The sequence below is a fragment of the Pavona decussata genome, unplaced genomic scaffold (genome assembly GCF_977016875.1).
Source record: "Pavona decussata unplaced genomic scaffold, jaPavDecu1.1 SCAFFOLD_102, whole genome shotgun sequence".
Taxonomy (NCBI): Eukaryota; Metazoa; Cnidaria; class Anthozoa; order Scleractinia; family Agariciidae; genus Pavona; species Pavona decussata.
The window spans coordinates 8,371,025-8,389,411 of NW_028145517.1; the positions used below are offsets into that span (position 1 = coordinate 8,371,025).

Below are 18,387 nucleotides of genomic sequence, written 5' to 3' on the forward strand. Positions count from 1 at the left end.
AGAGTAAGATAACAACCAACAACATTTTTTCTTCAGGTTAAACTTTATTCCTTATATTTCACTACATTATGTTCGCACACTAACTGCCCTCCAGACAATGGTCATCAACCTCAACCTCATTCCCAGGGGCTCTCCTCTTCATGTCCTAGAGAGACCCTCGGAACAAGGTAGCATCAACCCAACCTGGGGAGGGTAGTTACTCTGTCCAAACTTGATGATTTGTCCCTTGTTTTGTCACATTCAAAAATTGGCACACAAAATTGCACCTTAGCTACCCTGGGAGCACAGGTTCCTTGGTCGCCGCCCTATTTACCGGCAGACAAGTAAGAATCCTCTGCAAAATCCATTAAGTTAGCATGTTCGTGGGGAGGGAGGAGTGCATGACGCAATGAGCCAAGGGACATCTGCGTAGGAGGCTACCATTAAGTACAAGCCAATAAAGTAACTCTGTCTATTGTGTTTTCCTGTCTCTGTAAGCTAATTAGTGGTTTGAAACAAAATGCAATGAAATCTACTCTTAAAGAAGATGAAGGTTATTTCCAAATTCACAGCTATATTTTGGAATTTTGAGAACTGGAGTAAATTTCCAATACAATGTCTACAAATTAACTACACTGCTTATAAGCAAGGGTCATGTTTGTGTTACTTTATCATGAGCTTGGACCACCTGTGATTCTACAAGCCAGTTTGATCAGGGGCACCCAAAGGTTCGTTTCAATGGAATATCTCTATGGAAAGAAAATACCGACTCAGAAATTCTCATTAAATTGTAAAGAATAACTAAGGTCACCAAAAACTTTCACTATGGTGAAAACCTAATCGCTCTGGTTTTCGGAGGGGTTAACAAGTTGTTAAAAGTGCAAAAATTGGTAAGATAGCATTTTTGAAAAGCCCACAGGGGGTTGTAAATTCAGGGATCAACGTTGTATTTAGGGTTTCAATAAGATTTTGAACAGGAAGGCAAGAGATAAGTGTACCTGGGAAAGATAGTAAGCTTGGATATGCTGTTTAATGGAAAAATTTGGTTGAGATGTTAAAAGCAACCAGGCAAAGTCATGTTCACAGGCAGTCAATTTGCCCAGTGTCCAGCCCTAATGAGACCCCTGTGTATTCCCTAAAATTTTCAGCTAAAGAATCCAAACAGATCAAATTGTATCGGCTTACATAAAATTCCCTTTTAAAAGAAGCCATAAACCGATGTGGGAATACAGGAAACAATCTTCTATTTTACTTTAAGTTCTTGGTGGATGCCCCTGAGTTTATAATAAATGTTTTTTCTTTCTGGTGTGCTTGGCACTACATGTAAGGAGAAAAAGTTCATTTTCTGTTGCGAACAGAGTTTACCAGTAAACTAACAACAAAATATCAAAGAAAGGAATCTTGAGATGCTGAATGCAGTTCTTCATAGTTGTCAAATCCGCTATCTTCTTCAGCCAGTGGAATAAGTTGAGGCATAGGAATATTAGGAATGTTCAATGGCATGGACCCCAGGCCTTGTGGAAAGAGAGGATTTAATGTTGGTGAGACAACAAGTGAGCTCCTATCATCGGGGGAACTCTTACTAACAGCAGATGATGCTTTTGTTGTTGATGTTGATGATGCCATAGTTTTCTGTTTAGGGGTTTTTGTCCTTGGCTTCTTGGTAGGTGGTTCTTTGGGAACTTTGTCTGATGTGTACTTTTTCATTTCTTTTTCATATCTTTCTTTGTCCTTTTCATACATCTCATAATAGACCTGAAAAATGAACATATCAAATTTTCACCACAATGGTGAAACCAAATTTTTGAAAAGGTCTGGCTTATTGAAGGGATTGGTGGTGAAATGCAAATAAGAGAGAATTTGACCTCAAATATAGGTTTTCTTTGGGAATAGGGACTGGTTCATTGTTTTTTAGTAGGTCCAGTGAAGCACAAAAAAATTTTTTTTTTCTATGTTTGAACTGAAACACAAAAAAATGGGCCAAGCATCAGTCATTTTACCTGCTTGAGTCTCTTGAAACTACACTTACAAGAACTTAATGTAAAGTTGTTCAAATTCTTTTAGAAGTTTCTAAATAAAGTGCGTGACAGGATTTCGAAAGGTACATTCTAGGGCAAAAGAAACTTTTGTAAACCTCCTTAACAGGAGCCACACTCATGCACCTGTGCTGTTAAAGGTTAAAAAATCTTTCCACAAACCTTCTTATCATCTGTAGCTAAGCTATTCCATTCCTTTGCTAATGACTTTGTTAATTCATGATGACCAATGTTAGGGTCTTTCTGATCATCCTGCATAACAGTTCTCTGCTGCTGACAGTACATGAAGAATGCATTGGCTGGTTTCTTGGGAGCATTAGGATCCTTGTCTTTATCTTTCTCCTTTGAGGTTTCACGTTTCTTGCTCTTTTTAACAGCTGGCGAGTCTGGGCTTATAAACTCACCCGGTAAGAATGAAGGGAGTACTGGTTTAGGAAATGCTTCAGATACTATTTCTGAGAGAAGCTCAGCCTGTAGATACAAAGAAGCAAAAATAATGAATTAATGTCACACTACCTTGTGATGGCCACCTATCTTAAACACACAAACAAAAATAAACAAATTTTGTTGATGTTTGCAGCCAGTTTTCATGCAAGTTTTTGGACTAAACTGAAATTTAGAAACATTGGTTTTGCAAAGACATGAAAACTAGAGAGCTTCTTCTTCAAGGCAAACTCCTTACTTAATTACCAACTGTTGTAGTTGATTATTGAAGTTATATTCATTATTTTGCTTGTTACTAAAATGTTCTATTTTTCTTCTCATTTACCCCAGCTGAAAAATTGAGTTGCTTGATGCACCTGGCCTTTTAACTTCTTTTCATTTGGTTTCGGGAGAATATTATCTGGGACACGAGTCTTGTTTTGTTCTCCTGTCACACTTTTAATTGGGCACAGAACTACAGAACTACAATACCTACAGAACCATGAAATTTAAAGAGAATCTCACTTGAAAAGGAGGTTGCGCATCTCGGTAATCATCATTGTAATCATCTAATCTGTCTTTGAGGAAGCTGGAAACCAAAAAAAATCAAACCAAAAAGTCGCTTAGTTATCACTCTCCAAAAGAAGCTGCTCCACAGTCTTTTTTTACTGTAACTTCTATCTCTAAAACTTAACATGTAACACATAAAATCAAACATTGTTAAAGGGGAAACAGTTCCCATTATGAAAAAAAATGTAAGAATAGAACAATAACAAAATAGGAAGGTTCACAAAAAAAATGGCCGCCAGAAAACAGTGTCTTGTTAGCTCTCCTGACTCTAGCCAATGCTGCTGTGTCTATGTGTTTCGCAGCACTTGGCAAATCCCATTGACTTCTGGCTGTTATACAGAGCTGTGGTCTCTTTCACTCAAAAGCTTCAGAGAATCATGCTAAGCAGACTACATGCTGACACTGAGAGTGGTCACAACCAGGGTTTGTTACATCCTCAGTGGTTCTTTTAAGTCCCCAAATTGGAGATGGGACTGCAAAATCTACGTGTTCATCTAAGCCTCATGAAGGTGAACTATTTGCAGATAAAGAAAAGGCAGCACATGAGCAGCTTAGTGTTGTTCTGCCTGGGGTTCGAAACTGTGACCTCCCACTCCACAGCCTGGTTCTCTTAACTGGCAGTTAATGTGACCCAAATTTTCTGATAATCAGCGGCTAAAGATATATAAAGCATATTGCGTAGGGTGTGAAAATTACAGTAAAAAATAAATTGTTGTTTTGTATGCTTGACAACTCAACTCTGCTTCTTTCTATGATTTGCAGTGTTCAGTCCAATAATACAGCAGCCTGAGAAGAAAGACAATAGAGTTTTATAAGGTACGTAACACACCTTCTCTGTTTTCGGTAACGTTTTACGAGTGTCTTTACATGGTATATGCGGTTGACTAATCTCTCGTTTTCCTGAAAGTTAAATAAAAAATGCTTGAAATAAAGTTCATCAAAAGTTTAGATCTAGCTTAAGCTCAAGTTCTTATATATACAGTCGACTCCCGATAACTCGAACTTTCAAGGGAAATTAATTGAAAAAGGTTCGAGTTTATTATCGCGAGTTCGAGTTATCGAGGGTAAAATTATATGGAAAATTACCTGAAAGGCAAGGAAAACTGGAACGAGTTGGCGGGAGGTTCGAGTTAGCGACGGTTCGAGTTATCGGAAGTCGACTGTATATCTTGAGCTTTGCTAAAATTAATATAACAGAGGTAAGTTTCTTATGTTGATGGGTATCTCAATACAAACAACGTTATTTAACAGAATAAGAAAGAACAATTTTGATTTTATGGAATAAAAGTTCACCTGTTCAGTCTGTCTGCAGTGCTTAAGCAGAGTGAAATACTTTGCTTTCCACCGAGTTTCATGATCCGAGCCGGGAGTTGCTGATAAATTTTGCTCGCTGTCGTCCGCCATCTTGGAAGTTAAACTACCCAGCATCCCTAGCGTTGAGAAGGACACAGGACACAGGACACCTAGCCCAAGTATCTGTGGCTTTCTGGTACTCAGGTTACAGGACACCAAGCTGGTTGTGGTCATGGCTGGTTTGTTCGAAGAGGACCCATCTTGTCGGGGGTAGGGGCGTTATCAAAGACACCACCTAGCAACTATCTCATGAACATTACCGTCGAAATTTTGTTGGCCTCAAAATTGGGTTGAGAAATAGTCAGCTAGCAAGAGTCACCATTGCTAGATAAAAAAAAAAGTGGGCTTTGAATCTCATAGTCTTTTTTACTGGTGGATAGAGGGGTGGCTATGCAATAAAGGCACCATCTTTTGAGGTTGTGGCGGGGGGGACGGGTGCGGGCAGAGGTCATCATCTACTTTGCGGTTTGGTGGGTCCTGTTCGAGTACAGGAGTTTTGAACTGTAGCGCGCGATGGATCTGGCAAGCGAGCTGCGAGAAACGCGGGCGAGGGAGGAAGGAAGAAGTACTTTTTCCTACTTCTCCCCAGTCTCTGAGGAGAAAAAGTACGCAGTGCTCCTAGTCTATCGCAGACGCAGCGGAAACGAATCATGGCAGGAAAAATGACTTTTGAATAACAAAAGAATTGTAGAACGCGCAAAAACTTTTGGCACGCTGGTTGACACCGACTCGCGACTAACTGTCCCTGGGTCTTCGTGGATGTCATTTTCCTAGTTTGGCGAACAAATTTGAGTCATGGTTTCCTGAGATTTGAGAGGTTTGAATTGGAAGGAGAGGAGGGTCTTATATTGGGGCAAACTAACTAAGGGAATCGACCCAAAAAACACTGGTGGATGGTATTCGAACAAACTGCGTCAATCGCACTCTGATCTCCTAAGTTCGACAAGAGCGATAAAAATGGACAAGAAAAAAATAATGTAGAAAATAATACATTTCGGTATGTGCAAGCCAGTTTATTGCATAAACGATCACCATCGGTAGCATAATTTAAGTTATATATTACATAATTACTATAATTTATGTATCACGTTTCATCTACTGGATAAAAAATCACTTTGTAGCCAGAATGTATCAGTAAGCCGAATTCTCCTATTCTAGTCAAGTAATAAAAACCTGGAACTCAACCTTGTACTGACAAAAGACATACACTGCTTACTTTGTCTGGCACAGTTAATTTATTCTTTAAAAAATTAGAAAATCTCTTTAAAGCTTTCTTTTATTTTTTTTCAGTTACAAAAATGGCGAAGTGCCCGGCACTAGTTGTAAATTTAGACGTCAGAAGTTCAGTCCAATCAAAATCATCGTCTGGCATCGCCAGTTACCTGGGGCCCGTTTCTCGAAAGACCCGGTAACTTACCGGGCCCGGTATGTATATTTTCAAATGTTTTTTTGCCGATTACACTGTGATTACAGACATGGTACTTGGCCAATGTGTTTATAGAATTAAAAGATTTTGAAATTTGGTATTCAAAGCTAACAAAAAATTGACTTATGTTAAGTAACATTTTTCACCAAAGACACTTATCGGGCCCGGTAAGTTACCGGGACTTTCGAGGGACACCTGAGGCCAACCTCGTTCCCAGGGTCCTCTCTCTTCCTCCATTCTTGAGGGAACGATGTTGACCAGAGGCGTGGCGAAACTACGGCGATGAGCGAGCAGCGAATCAGCGGGAAGAAACTAGGGGCCTTAAGCAATCTGGACGTCAGTTGTGGCTACAAGAGCCCAATGTTTCTGATTTCTAACAGCCACTGGCGATAACACGAACGTCTTATTTGTGGCAAGGAGCTAAGGGAACGTGAGGCGTTCGGCCGCCAACAGAAAAGTTAGAAGGATTGAATGAGGACCAGACGACCGCGACATCAACCGTGTTTCCTTCGCTTCTACGGACAGATGTCCCATCAACAGCACGCGTGAAAGTTGCACTTAGATCTACTCATGCTTGGACGACATGACAAGTTGATGCTTGTTGTAGTCTAGTGTTTACTTCTTTGGCAGTCCATTATCCACCCAACAATTCAATTTCACAACAATTAATAATAACATATTTGGCTAGTTTACTAAGACCATGTAAAACGTTTTATGCAATTAACACAACCTACAAACTTAACAACATTAACTCTTTAGCGCTCGCGTGCGTTTCTTGAAAGTTCCGGCAAGAACTGTTCGGGCCCGAAAACTTCTTTTACGTGCTCAATGTACATTACCAGAAACTTGATTTAACTTTGAAAAATTTTACAAGATTAAGAAACGCGTTGGGCTAGTAAATGTACTAAAAACTGCCACAAGTCGATAAAAACGCATTTGAAAAATACTTTTCGGGCCAGAAACCTCTTCGGAAATTTTGAGAAACAGCCCCTCTAGCCGGTCTTCAAAGTTCAACGGGAAACAGAGACTGTGCATAGTCTGATAATAACCAATTGTCAAGAGTTTATCTCAAATTACTGGAAGAAGCATTGCTATTCAATTAAAAATCAGATGGTGACAAAAAGAACACAGACGGTAATTCCTTTAAAAATCGAGCTTTCCGTCCGTTCTGAGCCGAAAAAGCCACCTGCTGCTCAACATCAACTGATGACCATCCCTTGAACATCAGTGGAGCGAACAACGAACTCAACTGTCTTCCTTTTCCGGTGCTGGCGGTTCCACATCCTCTACCATAACAGGATTATCATAAGCATGCGGCTCCAAATCCTCTTCCCTCTTGGGCCCAGAAGTACCGTCGCCAAACGTAATGATGGGGTAATCGTAAGCATGGTCCGAATCCGCCGGAAGACTTTCGTCATCCAGCAAATGTTTCCGACTGCCAACCGAACCCGCCGACTTGGAAATACCTTGCTTCCGATCATCGACGACAGTGACCTCAGATTTTGTGAGCTTCGGAAGGTCCTTCCACACCGGCAAACCCATAGAGGTTACATTAAACTTGCCATCGTTGTTAGCTGCAGCTATTGGTTTCACGCGGTCAAGAGAAGTGCCACGGTTGTAAGGGTCAGCTCCTGCCTGGGCCTGAAATTCCTCTGGCGAGTCAGGGTCAGCAGCTGTGGCATCTAGTTCCACAGGGTTCCCATAGAAGTTCACCTTGGAATAGTTTCTCGCGCGCGGGACGCCGTGAAATCGCCTCAGTTCGTAGGTGGCCTCGTAATTGAGGAAGAAGCTGCCCTCGCGTCGATCTCTGCGGCAGCGTAATATCAGCACAATGACGCCCACGATGAAGATGACCGCCATCAGAGCGCCAAACGTTATGTACAGGATAAAGGCCACTTCGTTCTTCCCAGCTTTGGTTGTGGGTGCCTGGGTTGCTGGTGTTGTCGGTGATATAATTACTATTCTAGTTGCTGGGTACGTCGTGCCGTTCACGGTCACCTTCATATTGCCACTTTTTACCAGTTCCTCTAACGTCTGCGAGATAGCAGCCAGCCCGCTCCCTCCAGTAACAGTAAAAGTAACTAGAATTGAGCCACATTTAATGCTGCTAACTTCAACATTGGACTCGCCAATATTGAGTCTTTGAGCGACTTCTTTCTCAAACTGCTCTTTAAACATTTTCTTTGCAGCTTCGGACTTGACATCCTCACAGTTTCCTTCAAGCTCCATGATAAAAGACTTGTTTTTATAAACTGTCGGTGCCTCAGTGATCACCGCCAACGAGGACGAAGGACTGGGTTGGCCTTCCGTAGATGTGGGCGAGATAACAGTAGAAGCCAACAAGCTGGTTGTTTCGGAGGTCACAACACTAGATGCCAAAGTTAGAGAAGTGGTGCTACTTTCCCCTGAACTTGGGTGAGGCAACGAGTAACTAGTTGTGGATGAGGTTGAGACAGAACTTGACTTTGAAGCGGAGAGGATCGAGGTCTTTTCACTTGACATGGAAGAAGTTCCCAAGGATTTCGAGGGAACGCTACTTGAATAAGATGACACAGCACTTGACGGAGATGTACTGGCAGGAGGCGCTACCACTGCAGAGGAGGTACCAACCACAGCACTTGACGGAGATGGACTGGCAACCACAGCACTTGATGGAGACGGACTGACAGGAGGAGTTACCACTACAGAGGACGTACCAACCACAGCACTTGATGGAGATGGACTGGCAGGAGGAGCTACCACTGCTGAAGAGGTACCAACCACAGCACCTGATAGAGATGGACTGGTAACCACAACACTTGACGGAGACGGACTGACAGGAGGGCTTACCACTGCTGAGGTGGTAACAACTACAACACCTGATGGAGATGGACTGGCAGGAGGAGCTACCACGGCTGAGGAGGTACCAACCACAGCACCTGATAGAGATGGACTGGCAACCACAACACTTGATGGAGATGGACTGGTATGAGGAGCTACCACTGCAGAAGAGGTACCCACCACAGCCCCTGATAGAGATGGACTGGCAACCACAGCACTTGACAGAGATGGACTGGCAGGAGGAGCTACCACTGCTGAGGTGGTACCAACTACAGCACTTGATGGAGATTGACTGGCAGGAGGAGCTACCACTGCTGAGGAGGTACTAACCGCAGCACTTGACGGAGATGGACTGGCAACCACAGCACTTGACAGAGATGGACTGGCAGGAGGAGCTACCACTGCTGAGGTGGTACCAACTACAGTACCTGATAGAGATGGACTGGCAACCACAGCACTTGACAGAGATGGACTGGCAGGAGGAGCTACCACTGCTGAGGAGGTACCAACCACAGAACCTGATAGAGATGGACTGGCAATCACAGCACTTGACAGAGATGGACTGGCAGGAGGAGCTACCACTGCTGAGGTGGTACCAACTACAGTACCTGATAGAGATGGACTGGCAACCACAGCACTTGACAGAGATGGACTGGCAGGAGGAGCTACCACTGCCGAGGAGGTACCAACCACAGAACCTGATAGAGATGGACTGGCAACCACAGCACTTGATGGAGATGGACTGGCAGGAGGAGCTACCACTCCTGAGGTGGTACCAACCACAGCACCTGATAGAGATGGACTGGCAACCACAGCACTTGACAGAGATGGACTGGCAGGAGGAGCTACCACTGCTGAGGTAGTACCAACTACAGTATCTGATAGAGATGGACTGGCATCCACAGCACTTGACAGAGATGGACTGGCAGGAGGAGCTACCACGGCTGAGGAGGTACCAACCACAGCACCTGATAGAGATGGACTGGCAACCACAGCACTTGACAGAGATGGACTGGCAGGAGGAGCTCCCACTGCTGAGGTGGTACCAACCACAGCACCTGATAGAGATGGACTGGCAACCACAGCACTTGATGAAGATTGACTGGCAGGAGGAGCTACCACTGCTGAGGTGGTACCAACTACAGTACCTGATAAAGATGGACTGGCAACCACAGCACTTGACAGAGATGGACTGGAAGGAGGAGCTACCACTGCTGAGGTGGTACCAATTACAGCACTTGATGGAGATTGACTGGCAGGAGCAGTTACCACTGCTGAGGAGGTACCAAGCACAGCACCTGATAGAGATGGACTGGCAACCACAGCACTTGAAAGAGATGGACTGACAGGACTGGTAGGAGGAGTTACCACTGCTGAGGAGGTACCAACGACAGCAATTGACGGAGATGGACTGGCAACCACAGCACTTGATTGAGATGAACTGACGGGAGAAGCTACTACTGCTGAGGTGGTACCAACCACTGCACTTGATGGAGATTGACTGACAGGAGGAGCTACCACTGCTGAGGAGGTACCAACCGCAGCACCTGACAGAGATGGACTGGCAATTACAGCACTTGATGGAGATGAACTGACAGGAGGAGCTACCACTACTGAGGTGGTACCAACCACAGCACTTGACAAAGACTGACTGGCAGGAGGACCTGCTGGTTCAGATGTGGTGCCATCCATGGTAGTTGATGGAAATGGACTGCCAGGAGAAGCTACCACTGCAGAGGAAGTGTCAACCATAGCACTAGCCATAGGTGAACTGGTAGAAGGATCTACTGCTGCTGAGGCGTTACTAAACACAGAAGACATCTCAGCAGCCCTCCTCTTTCTCTTATGGACATCATGCTTCTCTGTCTGAAGCACATCGACAACTGCACTTTCCAGGTTCTTTCCAGAAATCACATGTACTTTACTTAAAGCATCAAAAGTGCTTGACTGAGAATCAATGACTCCTGGGGATGTCAGTGTGATCCCATTCTAGGACAAAACAAAACAATCCATGTAAGATGCCTGTATATTACACTGACACTCATGCATGTTGGGCTTGAATTGCTTGAAGCATGAAGTGACTAGGTGTAATGCCACTACTGCTGGAGGAGAAACTTGGTCATAATTGGTTTCCACAGTACTTCCACAGATGCTTCATTTTTCTCAAAACTTCACTCCTATATTCATCTATGCACAAGTGGAGAGGGAGAATCAAGGAAGTCCCTCATGCCTCAAGACTGATAAAGGAAAAGATATCTGAGGGCCTGAATCATCAACTCTTAAATAATATTTATTGTCACCAAAAGACCTTATAGCTGATGCGTAAATAACTCCAATCAGATTAAGTAATTATTGCAGTTTCAGTTATTGCTAATACTGGTTTAATGTTTGAAATGTCTGCATCAGTAGCTTATAAGATCTGCTTAAGCTAGAAAAATTTTATGCAGAACATCACGATGACGCAGCTACCCCCACCTTTTAATATTTTCTATTAAAAAACAAAACGTAATACATACTGCTCCACTGGTAGCCAAAACATTGCTCTGGGTTTTCCAAATTGCTACTTTGGCAAATGGCAACAGGCCTAAAAGTCAGTAAAATCAACAATCTGTATCAGAAAAACCTAATATATTTTCTGCTGATCTAATCAGCAAATAAACACAACGCAATAATCAATAATAAAATTGTTCAGACCATTAAATTTTGATTGCTTATTGCATTTTATAACATCCTGTACAATTATATCGAAAAACATATAAATTAGGCAGTGTTTTCTGCTGTGCTGATCGAGCTATACAAATTTGTTGTCTTAAGGACGTCGCTTTCTAATACAGTAGTATTTTTGTTTATGACCATGCGGGAAAAGCAGATCTTAGCAAGGCCTATTGGAATCCAAAAAGAAAATTGGGAGTAACCACGCATTTTTCAGAGATAATTAAGCAATAATATCTTTAAAATGCGCCAAAATATAAAGCAATGTATGGGATTTTTTTCCTAAATTGAAGTTTAATTATCTCTGAAAAATGCATGGTTACCCCCAATTTTCTTTTGAGATACCAAGTTAGAGCACTTGCTAAGTTCTGCTTTCTCTGTATAGTTTTAAACCGCGCAAAAATACCCCGGTATTAGTAGGCACCACCCATAGGAAACCCGAGTATCTCGCGATGCGCAGAACGTATGCGCAGTAACAGTAGAAGGCACCGTCCTTAAAAGACTGCATGGAAAATGTTGTCATGTTTCTGAGGTTTGATTAGATCATGATTATTTTAGTGAAGATTTTTTCAAAAAATTCTGATGTTTCATTCAAATAACTTATACAGGCATTACAACACAGGAATAGAAATATGTATCGCAATGACCAGGGCCATTCAGTTATTATTCTGGTAACATTCCAATACGTTTTGGTACCATTCCGGTACCATTCAAGAATATTCCACAACATTTTCTATCATTCCAGTAGATTCCACTTATGTCCCTGTGTTAATAGTAACACCCAAGGCTTTTAATACTTGAGTTTGATCAAAAGTGCATAATTCATGTGATTTATCCATTTGTTTGCATAGTGAATTTTAAGACAAATAACCAGCTATTAGCTGGCTGCAGCCAGTGTTCACAGCATCTCTTTTTTTGGTGACCAAATTTTGCCTTATCAACTCTGTCCATAAAACCAAAGTTTACGAGTTTCATTCCCACACTGACGTAGCAATCAGCCACCCTCTTTAATTAGAATAATTAACGGCAACACAGGTTAATTTAAGAACCCATTGCAAAAAAAATAATAAGACTGAACTGATAAGACTGTTGTTTGCATATCCTTGAAAGTTGTCTTTCAAATAAAAGACCATGTATGCCCCTAATATTTAGACTGTGCACAGTCTCTTTCTTTTCCTAAGTTCTGTATGTATGGATCTAGGAGTAGAAAATTATTTTTGTAAATTGCATAATTTTACCATCAATTTGAGCACCTTATCTGAGGACAAAAGTATGACTGCTTGCAGTTTACTAACATTAGTTAACATAAATAACAACATGTTACTAACATTAGTTAGCACTGGTCAAACAGCCAAGCTATTTATGTAACATTTTCATCCTCAGTACTCTTATCTGCTTATTTTAATTTATTTTTTGCAATGGCCTATAATATTGTTACACCATGAAAAGTACCTTTCCTCTGTGCAGAAATCAACATCTCTGGAACATCTGTATTGTCAGTCACAGAAATCAACAAACTTGATTTTTTAACTGACAGCCACGGAAGCAATTCTTTTTCACTAATGCGCCAGAAATTCCTAAATTAATTAAAAAGAAAAAAAAACAAGCCACAATTATATTTTCCCAAGTGTCTCTAGACACACTTCCCTCCAAGGAAAGACCTGGCCATGAGCAAAGTTGTGTATTTTTTTTGATACAGGACAATAAAATTAATTAAATCAATTTATAAGGGCAGCTTAATCCCTTGAATGTGTGGCTCCAGAGAGCATCCATACTTCCCTGCAAGGAAGGAGTCAAAGGAAATTCCAAGGGGAGGGGTTTAACAAAAGCCAAAGATTTTAAAGGAAGGTAGAAAGATAAATTTGAATTTCCAGAGGGATGGGGAAGGGGTGCAACTAACTAAACACAACTTCTGTGAGAGAGGTATGGATATTTTCTGGAATGACACAGTAAGGGTCCCTGAGGTGCCATGAAATCTGAAACATCAACACTAGCAACTTCACATGACAAATGTCCCATTTTCCATAAAGAGATGCTGCAGGTATACCACACTAGTTCTAGTGAACAGAAAAAGATAGAGTAAAAGTGGAAGGGTAACCAGGATTCAAAACCATTTTTATAACTACAAGCATTCTCTGGTTTAAAATGTTTAAAAATGGTCAGTTTACAGGCATTAGAGTACATGAAGAGGTAATCTGGTACTACTGAATTTAACTCAACGTTAGACTAGACTAGCTCAATGTTAGACCAAGGACAACAAATTCACCAAAATGATATCTAAAACCAATACAAAATTCTAAATATATATAACCTGTGATGAAATATGGAATTGTCTCTGCCACAAAATCAGGAATTGAACAAAGATTATTCTCCAAAAGGTGGACACATGAGAGAGATCAGCATTTTTTGAAGCTAACTAAAAGAATTATAGTCATCAGCAGGGAGAGCTAACTTTTAAGCACTCTTCCCCTCCCCACATAAAAATGCATAAAGACAAGGAAACAAAATACAAGGAAATCAGAGATCAATTCACAATACTTGGACATTCACATTTCTCCCAGTTTAGCATGGATATAAATTTTCCACCCATCAATGTTAAGTCACTGGGCATTTGCAGAAAGACTCTACTAAAATGCCCGGGGGGGAGGGGGGGAAGTACTTCCTTATAAGAGGCTAATGGGGATCTGCCGCAGGATGGGTCGCATTTTCACGACTGGTTTGACCATAATGGGTTGCATTTTCAATAGAGTTACTAGAATGGGGTCGCGCATTTTCGGATTTTTGGGGTAAGAAAATTCTATTACGTAGGGAGTCAAAATGGTCCCGGCTAAAAAAGTCAGAAAGTTGTTGTTTATTAAAATGTAACGATCACCTCGCATTACATTCCGCTCTTGACACCACAACTTCAATAAACCAGTTACACAATAGCACAAAACCACCAGGCCAGAACAAAGTAAATGCATAAATAGAAAGTGACTTAGTTGGGATCGCGAAAATTACATTTTCCCAAAAGTGACTAAGATGGGGTCTATAACTGGCCACAAAATAGACTATAATGGGGCAGGGGCTATGAGAGGCCAGTGGCACATACCCAGCAAAACTGAACCCAAGTACCCCCCCACCCACCCCAGGCTGAAATGGTCAAAGATCCCCAGTATTCCTGTCCCATGCCCCACCTATGTACAATCTCTCCCCCCCCTCCCCCCACCTCACAACAACATCATTGATAGGTGCACATCTTTGTTAGAGGTAGGGGACTAATGTGTTTAATAGCAAAAGAGAGAGAAATAATGAACCACATCAAAACAAGTTGTGATCTTTAAAGTGTGTTGTGACAAAGCCACCAGTTGACTTCAGTTTCCGCAGACAATTTACTGTATAAACATCGGTGCCGATGGAATAAAAACAACCCAACTGAAACTTGTGCAATCTTTGTAGCAAACATTAAAACAAATATCGGTCAAAATATTTTCGCGTTAGCCAATATTTTTAGACGAAGAATTTCTATATATATATTGCTCCTTGCCTGGATAAGCGCGAGACACGTGAGTCACAACTATGCTCTTCGCGTTTCAGCTTTTTGAAAATCCTGGAACAATTTTTTCCACTTTTTATCTTCCCAGTTATTTTTCCAATGTTTGAACTCTTAATAAAGAGTGTTTTTGAATAATTTATGAAGATGATTTAACGATTTCTCTTTCAATGTTGTACATTAATTTTAATAGTGTCATAAATTTTGATCATGGCGCATCAAACACCTAAACTTTGTGAAAGCATAGGTCATGAAGAGATATCATAGAAAAGGCTAATTCCACGTATGAAAATTTTTTTGAAAACATGGAGTATACCGGAAACAACAACAAACCAAAATTCCGCATCGCGCACACACATACTTTCTCGATTGTAAAGTTTGTCTGCGTGTTTGTGATATAAGCATGCAAACATGATCCCTGTCGAAGCCCAGACAGTAATATCATAGCACAAATTTACCGCTTGCAACAACTTTGACAACGTATTTGCTGCCGTCGTATCTTTTACTAATCGGTCAAATGTTAATACGGATTTGACGCTTGAGTAATTTATTGCTGATAAATCCAACGAACCAATGCGTGAAATCGCGGCTACTGAGCGCGAGTCGAGACAATGGCAATTTTCACGCTACTTGCCTATGAAAAGGAAACTTGCACAACAAACATTTACTCCCTTTCAAAACCTGAAAATTGAACAAAGTAGCTCTTATATCAATTACCGGTTCTTTCCTTGTGATAATTCATTGAATGAATCTGTAGAAGAGTCACGACCATTCCGTTGAAGGACGACCAAATCGACATTCGCTATTAAGCCTCTGTCTCCTAAAGATGAATACAGCTTCTCGGCATCAATTGAAAAATTTTGAATGTTTACCAGAAGCACAACCCTCGATCCTTCCAGATTTTCTGATGAATCGTGAGCTGAAAATAAACGGGATTTAATCCAAATTAGTGAATAAAAAAATAAAATCCATTAATGGACTTTTTTCGGGATTTAATTCAGGCTTTGCGTGCATTAGGAACAGACGATTTTTCGGTAACTGATTTCAATAATTATATATTTTTGCATTTGTCCCACAAATGAATGGATCACATCACAATCGCTGCGTCGATTTCCTTGCAAATGTGATAAGTTCGAATGCATAATAATCCACAGTTCATAACATTTTCTTACCTTTGCACTCAAGAGCACAAATTCCAAGAAGAAAAACTAAATAACAGACAAACATCTTGATATTGTCCGCAAGATCGCTCCAAGCAGTCCCTGAAACAGAGAAGATTGCGCATTAAGAGTCGTTTCGATTGCAGGGCGAAGATTGGCAGTCGTTTATAGCATCTATAAACATATCATCTCGCAACAAAATCGCTATTGTTGTTATTGCTAGAAACTGTAATAACATTGCGAATACCTGAAGGTTTATATAGCTTACCGATAGAGGCTGGTCGCAGCCTCGTGTAGCTTCACGCGTGCAGGAAACTTTGCGCGCGCGATTTGTTACTCACAAGTTGTTGCAGAAAATTCCTCGCATTATTGTCCCCTTGCGTCACGCATCATCCGCAAACAGTATTTGCCCAGCAACACAGTAAAGAGGAACTTTTCACTATTACAGCACACCATGAATAAATTAAATAACACAAACTGTCTCAGACGAAGTTAAGAAAAAACAAAAAAACAAAACAAAACAAGAAAACAGAAGTGACAATAACAGCTGGATACTGAACGTGCGTGACAACAAAAAATATCTTTGTTTATTAGAATCTTTCGAAGTAATCGGCCCGTGGAATAAAGTTTTAATGGACGAATTTTGGACATCCATCCTTTTGCACTATTTTGCGAGTTACTTCTCAGGAATTCCCCCTTATCGTCAGGCCCTGCAGATAAAGGTTTGACAAGTGAAGACTTTTAAAAACTCTTGGACTGCATTCAGGGACTGGTGCCCCCAGTGAGCACCTGTTATCGTTTTTTTTTTTTAACATTTTTCTGTTAATTTATCGTGCACCGTTGAAAGATAACTTTACTTGTTCGGTAAAGGGAGACAATAGCCAGAAGGCAAAAAATCACAGATATATCCCTCGATCGAGCCATTTGCTGGGTAGCAGACAGTCAACAGAAGTAGAGCTTTAACTCAGATTCTTTGGCAATTTCTAGTTAATTTTGTACCCCCATGATAGTTGAAGGCAAGAAAACAAAATAGGTTATTAAACGTGACATTACCATATCCTCCTGTGAAACAAATTATTTACCGCAAGCAGCCCAATTTTTTTTCCAGTAACTGAGTGGAGGGTATTAAAAGGCTCCCAGCTAAAATTATCAACTATATATGGTATATTTGACCGTAAACACTTCCTACCAAAGGGAACTTAAAAACATGTAAATAGCCTGAATAAAGCCGGAAAGTTTAAAGGGTTGATCAGTGGACGGCAAAAACTGATGGAGACCGGTTTGAAAACACTGACGCCATTTCATTTTCGAGGTTTTATCAGTCGTCGACAATAGATATACACAATCGAATCAGGCGCTTTCTAGTATTCAAAAAAGACTTGTGAGGGTCCAAGCCAGTACTGTTAGCCTCTTTGGCACGTGACGCGACGAGCATAAGAATGTGTGCGTAGGAGGCTCGAGGGTCCTTAGTGTCAGTTCATCTGTGAGAGCCTGCGTAGCTGGCGGTTTTGCTACGCAGTCTAAGCAGAAGTTCCCTCCATAGTTAACCTTTCCTTCGATCTTCCTCTTCCCGATATTTTTCGAGGAAGTTCGAAAGAAAGATTCTGAGGCGCAGGGTAATGAAAAATATATACTTTCCGTAAAAGGTGTGTAGTGGACAGTGAAACAGCAACGCCAAATCAAAAGTACATTAATTATCAAGTTCGAAACTGAGCTACTGAAAAGTTTAACGTCTTCGCGATGCCGGAAAACTGCCTCTATAATAAACCCTGCATCCAAACGCGAAACGCATTAGGGTAAACAGGTAAAACGATAACAAACGCTTGTGTGGACGAAGATAGTTCGGTTACTAACCTTTTCTGCAGGCTGATCAGTTCAGATTTTATGAAACCGCAAGAGTTGATAACAGAATAATCAGACCTTCTTTCGTTTGTAAAGTGTCGGTTTTTGATCATGGGAAGTGTTTCGATACCGGAAAGTGTCTTTTGTCTTTATGGGAAAGTTCTAGATTCTGGGAAGTGCGTTTGGATTCTCGGAAGTGGATTAGATTCTAGGAACTACTTTTGATTCTAGGAAATCTTTTGTCTCTATTGACTCTTGACAGTGGAACGCAACTGTCTGTGGGCGTCGCCGTTGTCAGTAACGGTGACATCACGAGATGTAACTTGCGAGGAGAGATTTTTTGATCGCCCCATGCCTGGTTCAGCAGGCGAATGGAAAGAGAAATGCCCAATTCTTTCCATTAGCGCTAATAATTTCCGTGGTGGGACACGAATCCTGAGCGATACATTCATGAACTTGATCCGAGTAAATACGTCTGCGTCCAAAGGTCAGAAAGAAAAAAAATTCCTCTTAGGATATTTTTCTTTTACTGCA

The 18,387-nt window shown here is 41.3% G+C and overlaps 2 protein-coding genes across 14 annotated transcripts; both read right to left on the reverse strand.

Moving 5' to 3' along the window:
* Window positions 1-790: 790 nt before the first annotated feature.
* LOC146472102 (uncharacterized) lies at window positions 791-4,450 on the reverse strand. Its single transcript, XM_085120889.1, has 5 exons — window positions 4,302-4,450; window positions 3,838-3,908; window positions 2,964-3,027; window positions 2,178-2,486; window positions 791-1,734 (listed from the first exon to the last, which is right to left on the reverse strand). The coding sequence occupies exons 1-5, from the start codon at window positions 4,434-4,436 to the stop codon at window positions 1,366-1,368; spliced, it is 948 nt and encodes a 315-aa protein (XP_084977015.1). The 5' UTR covers window positions 4,437-4,450; the 3' UTR covers window positions 791-1,365.
* A 903-nt stretch (window positions 4,451-5,353) lies between these two features.
* Window positions 5,354-18,051, reverse strand: LOC146472103 (uncharacterized). Of its 13 annotated transcripts, none has more exons than XR_014866769.1 (7): window positions 16,280-16,520; window positions 16,024-16,113; window positions 15,569-15,770; window positions 12,772-12,896; window positions 11,124-11,191; window positions 5,983-10,596; window positions 5,354-5,743 (listed from the first exon to the last, which is right to left on the reverse strand). XR_014866769.1 is itself a non-coding variant. In XM_085120671.1 (7 exons), exons 2-7 carry the CDS (start codon window positions 16,076-16,078, stop codon window positions 7,033-7,035), a joined length of 3,984 nt encoding a protein of 1,327 aa, XP_084976797.1. In that variant the 5' UTR covers window positions 16,079-16,113; window positions 16,280-16,520; the 3' UTR covers window positions 5,354-7,032. The 13 variants fall into 13 exon arrangements, 12 of the variants coding, with proteins under 12 accessions (XP_084976797.1, XP_084976799.1, XP_084976798.1 ...); XM_085120671.1 differs by having other exon boundaries at window positions 5,354-9,665; window positions 9,696-10,596; XM_085120673.1 differs by having other exon boundaries at window positions 5,354-9,215; window positions 9,246-10,596.
* Window positions 18,052-18,387: the final 336 nt, after the last annotated feature.

What these genes read in the sequence shown, in the direction of transcription:
- LOC146472102 (XM_085120889.1), bottom strand. Translation starts at nt 4,436, where the DNA reads ATGCTGGGTAGTTTAACTTCCAAGATGGCGGACGACAGCGAGCAAAAT. An exon ending in CGTTACCGAAAACAGAGAAG is followed by an intron (nt 3,028 to 3,837) that starts GTGTGTTACGTA and finishes TTTGGTTTCCAG; the next exon opens with CTTCCTCAAAGACAGATTAG. An exon ending in ATGCGCAACCTCCTTTTCAA is followed by an intron (nt 2,487 to 2,963) that starts GTGAGATTCTCT and finishes TTGTATCTACAG; the next exon opens with GCTGAGCTTCTCTCAGAAAT.
- LOC146472103 (XM_085120668.1), bottom strand. Translation starts at nt 16,078, where the DNA reads ATGTTTGTCTGTTATTTAGTTTTTCTTCTTGGAATTTGTGCTCTTGAG. An exon ending in TTGTGCTCTTGAGTGCAAAG is followed by an intron (nt 15,771 to 16,023) that starts GTAAGAAAATGT and finishes GTTTATTTTCAG; the next exon opens with CTCACGATTCATCAGAAAAT. An exon ending in TTTTGGCTACCAGTGGAGCA is followed by an intron (nt 10,597 to 11,123) that starts GTATGTATTACG and finishes GTTTTGTCCTAG; the next exon opens with AATGGGATCACACTGACATC.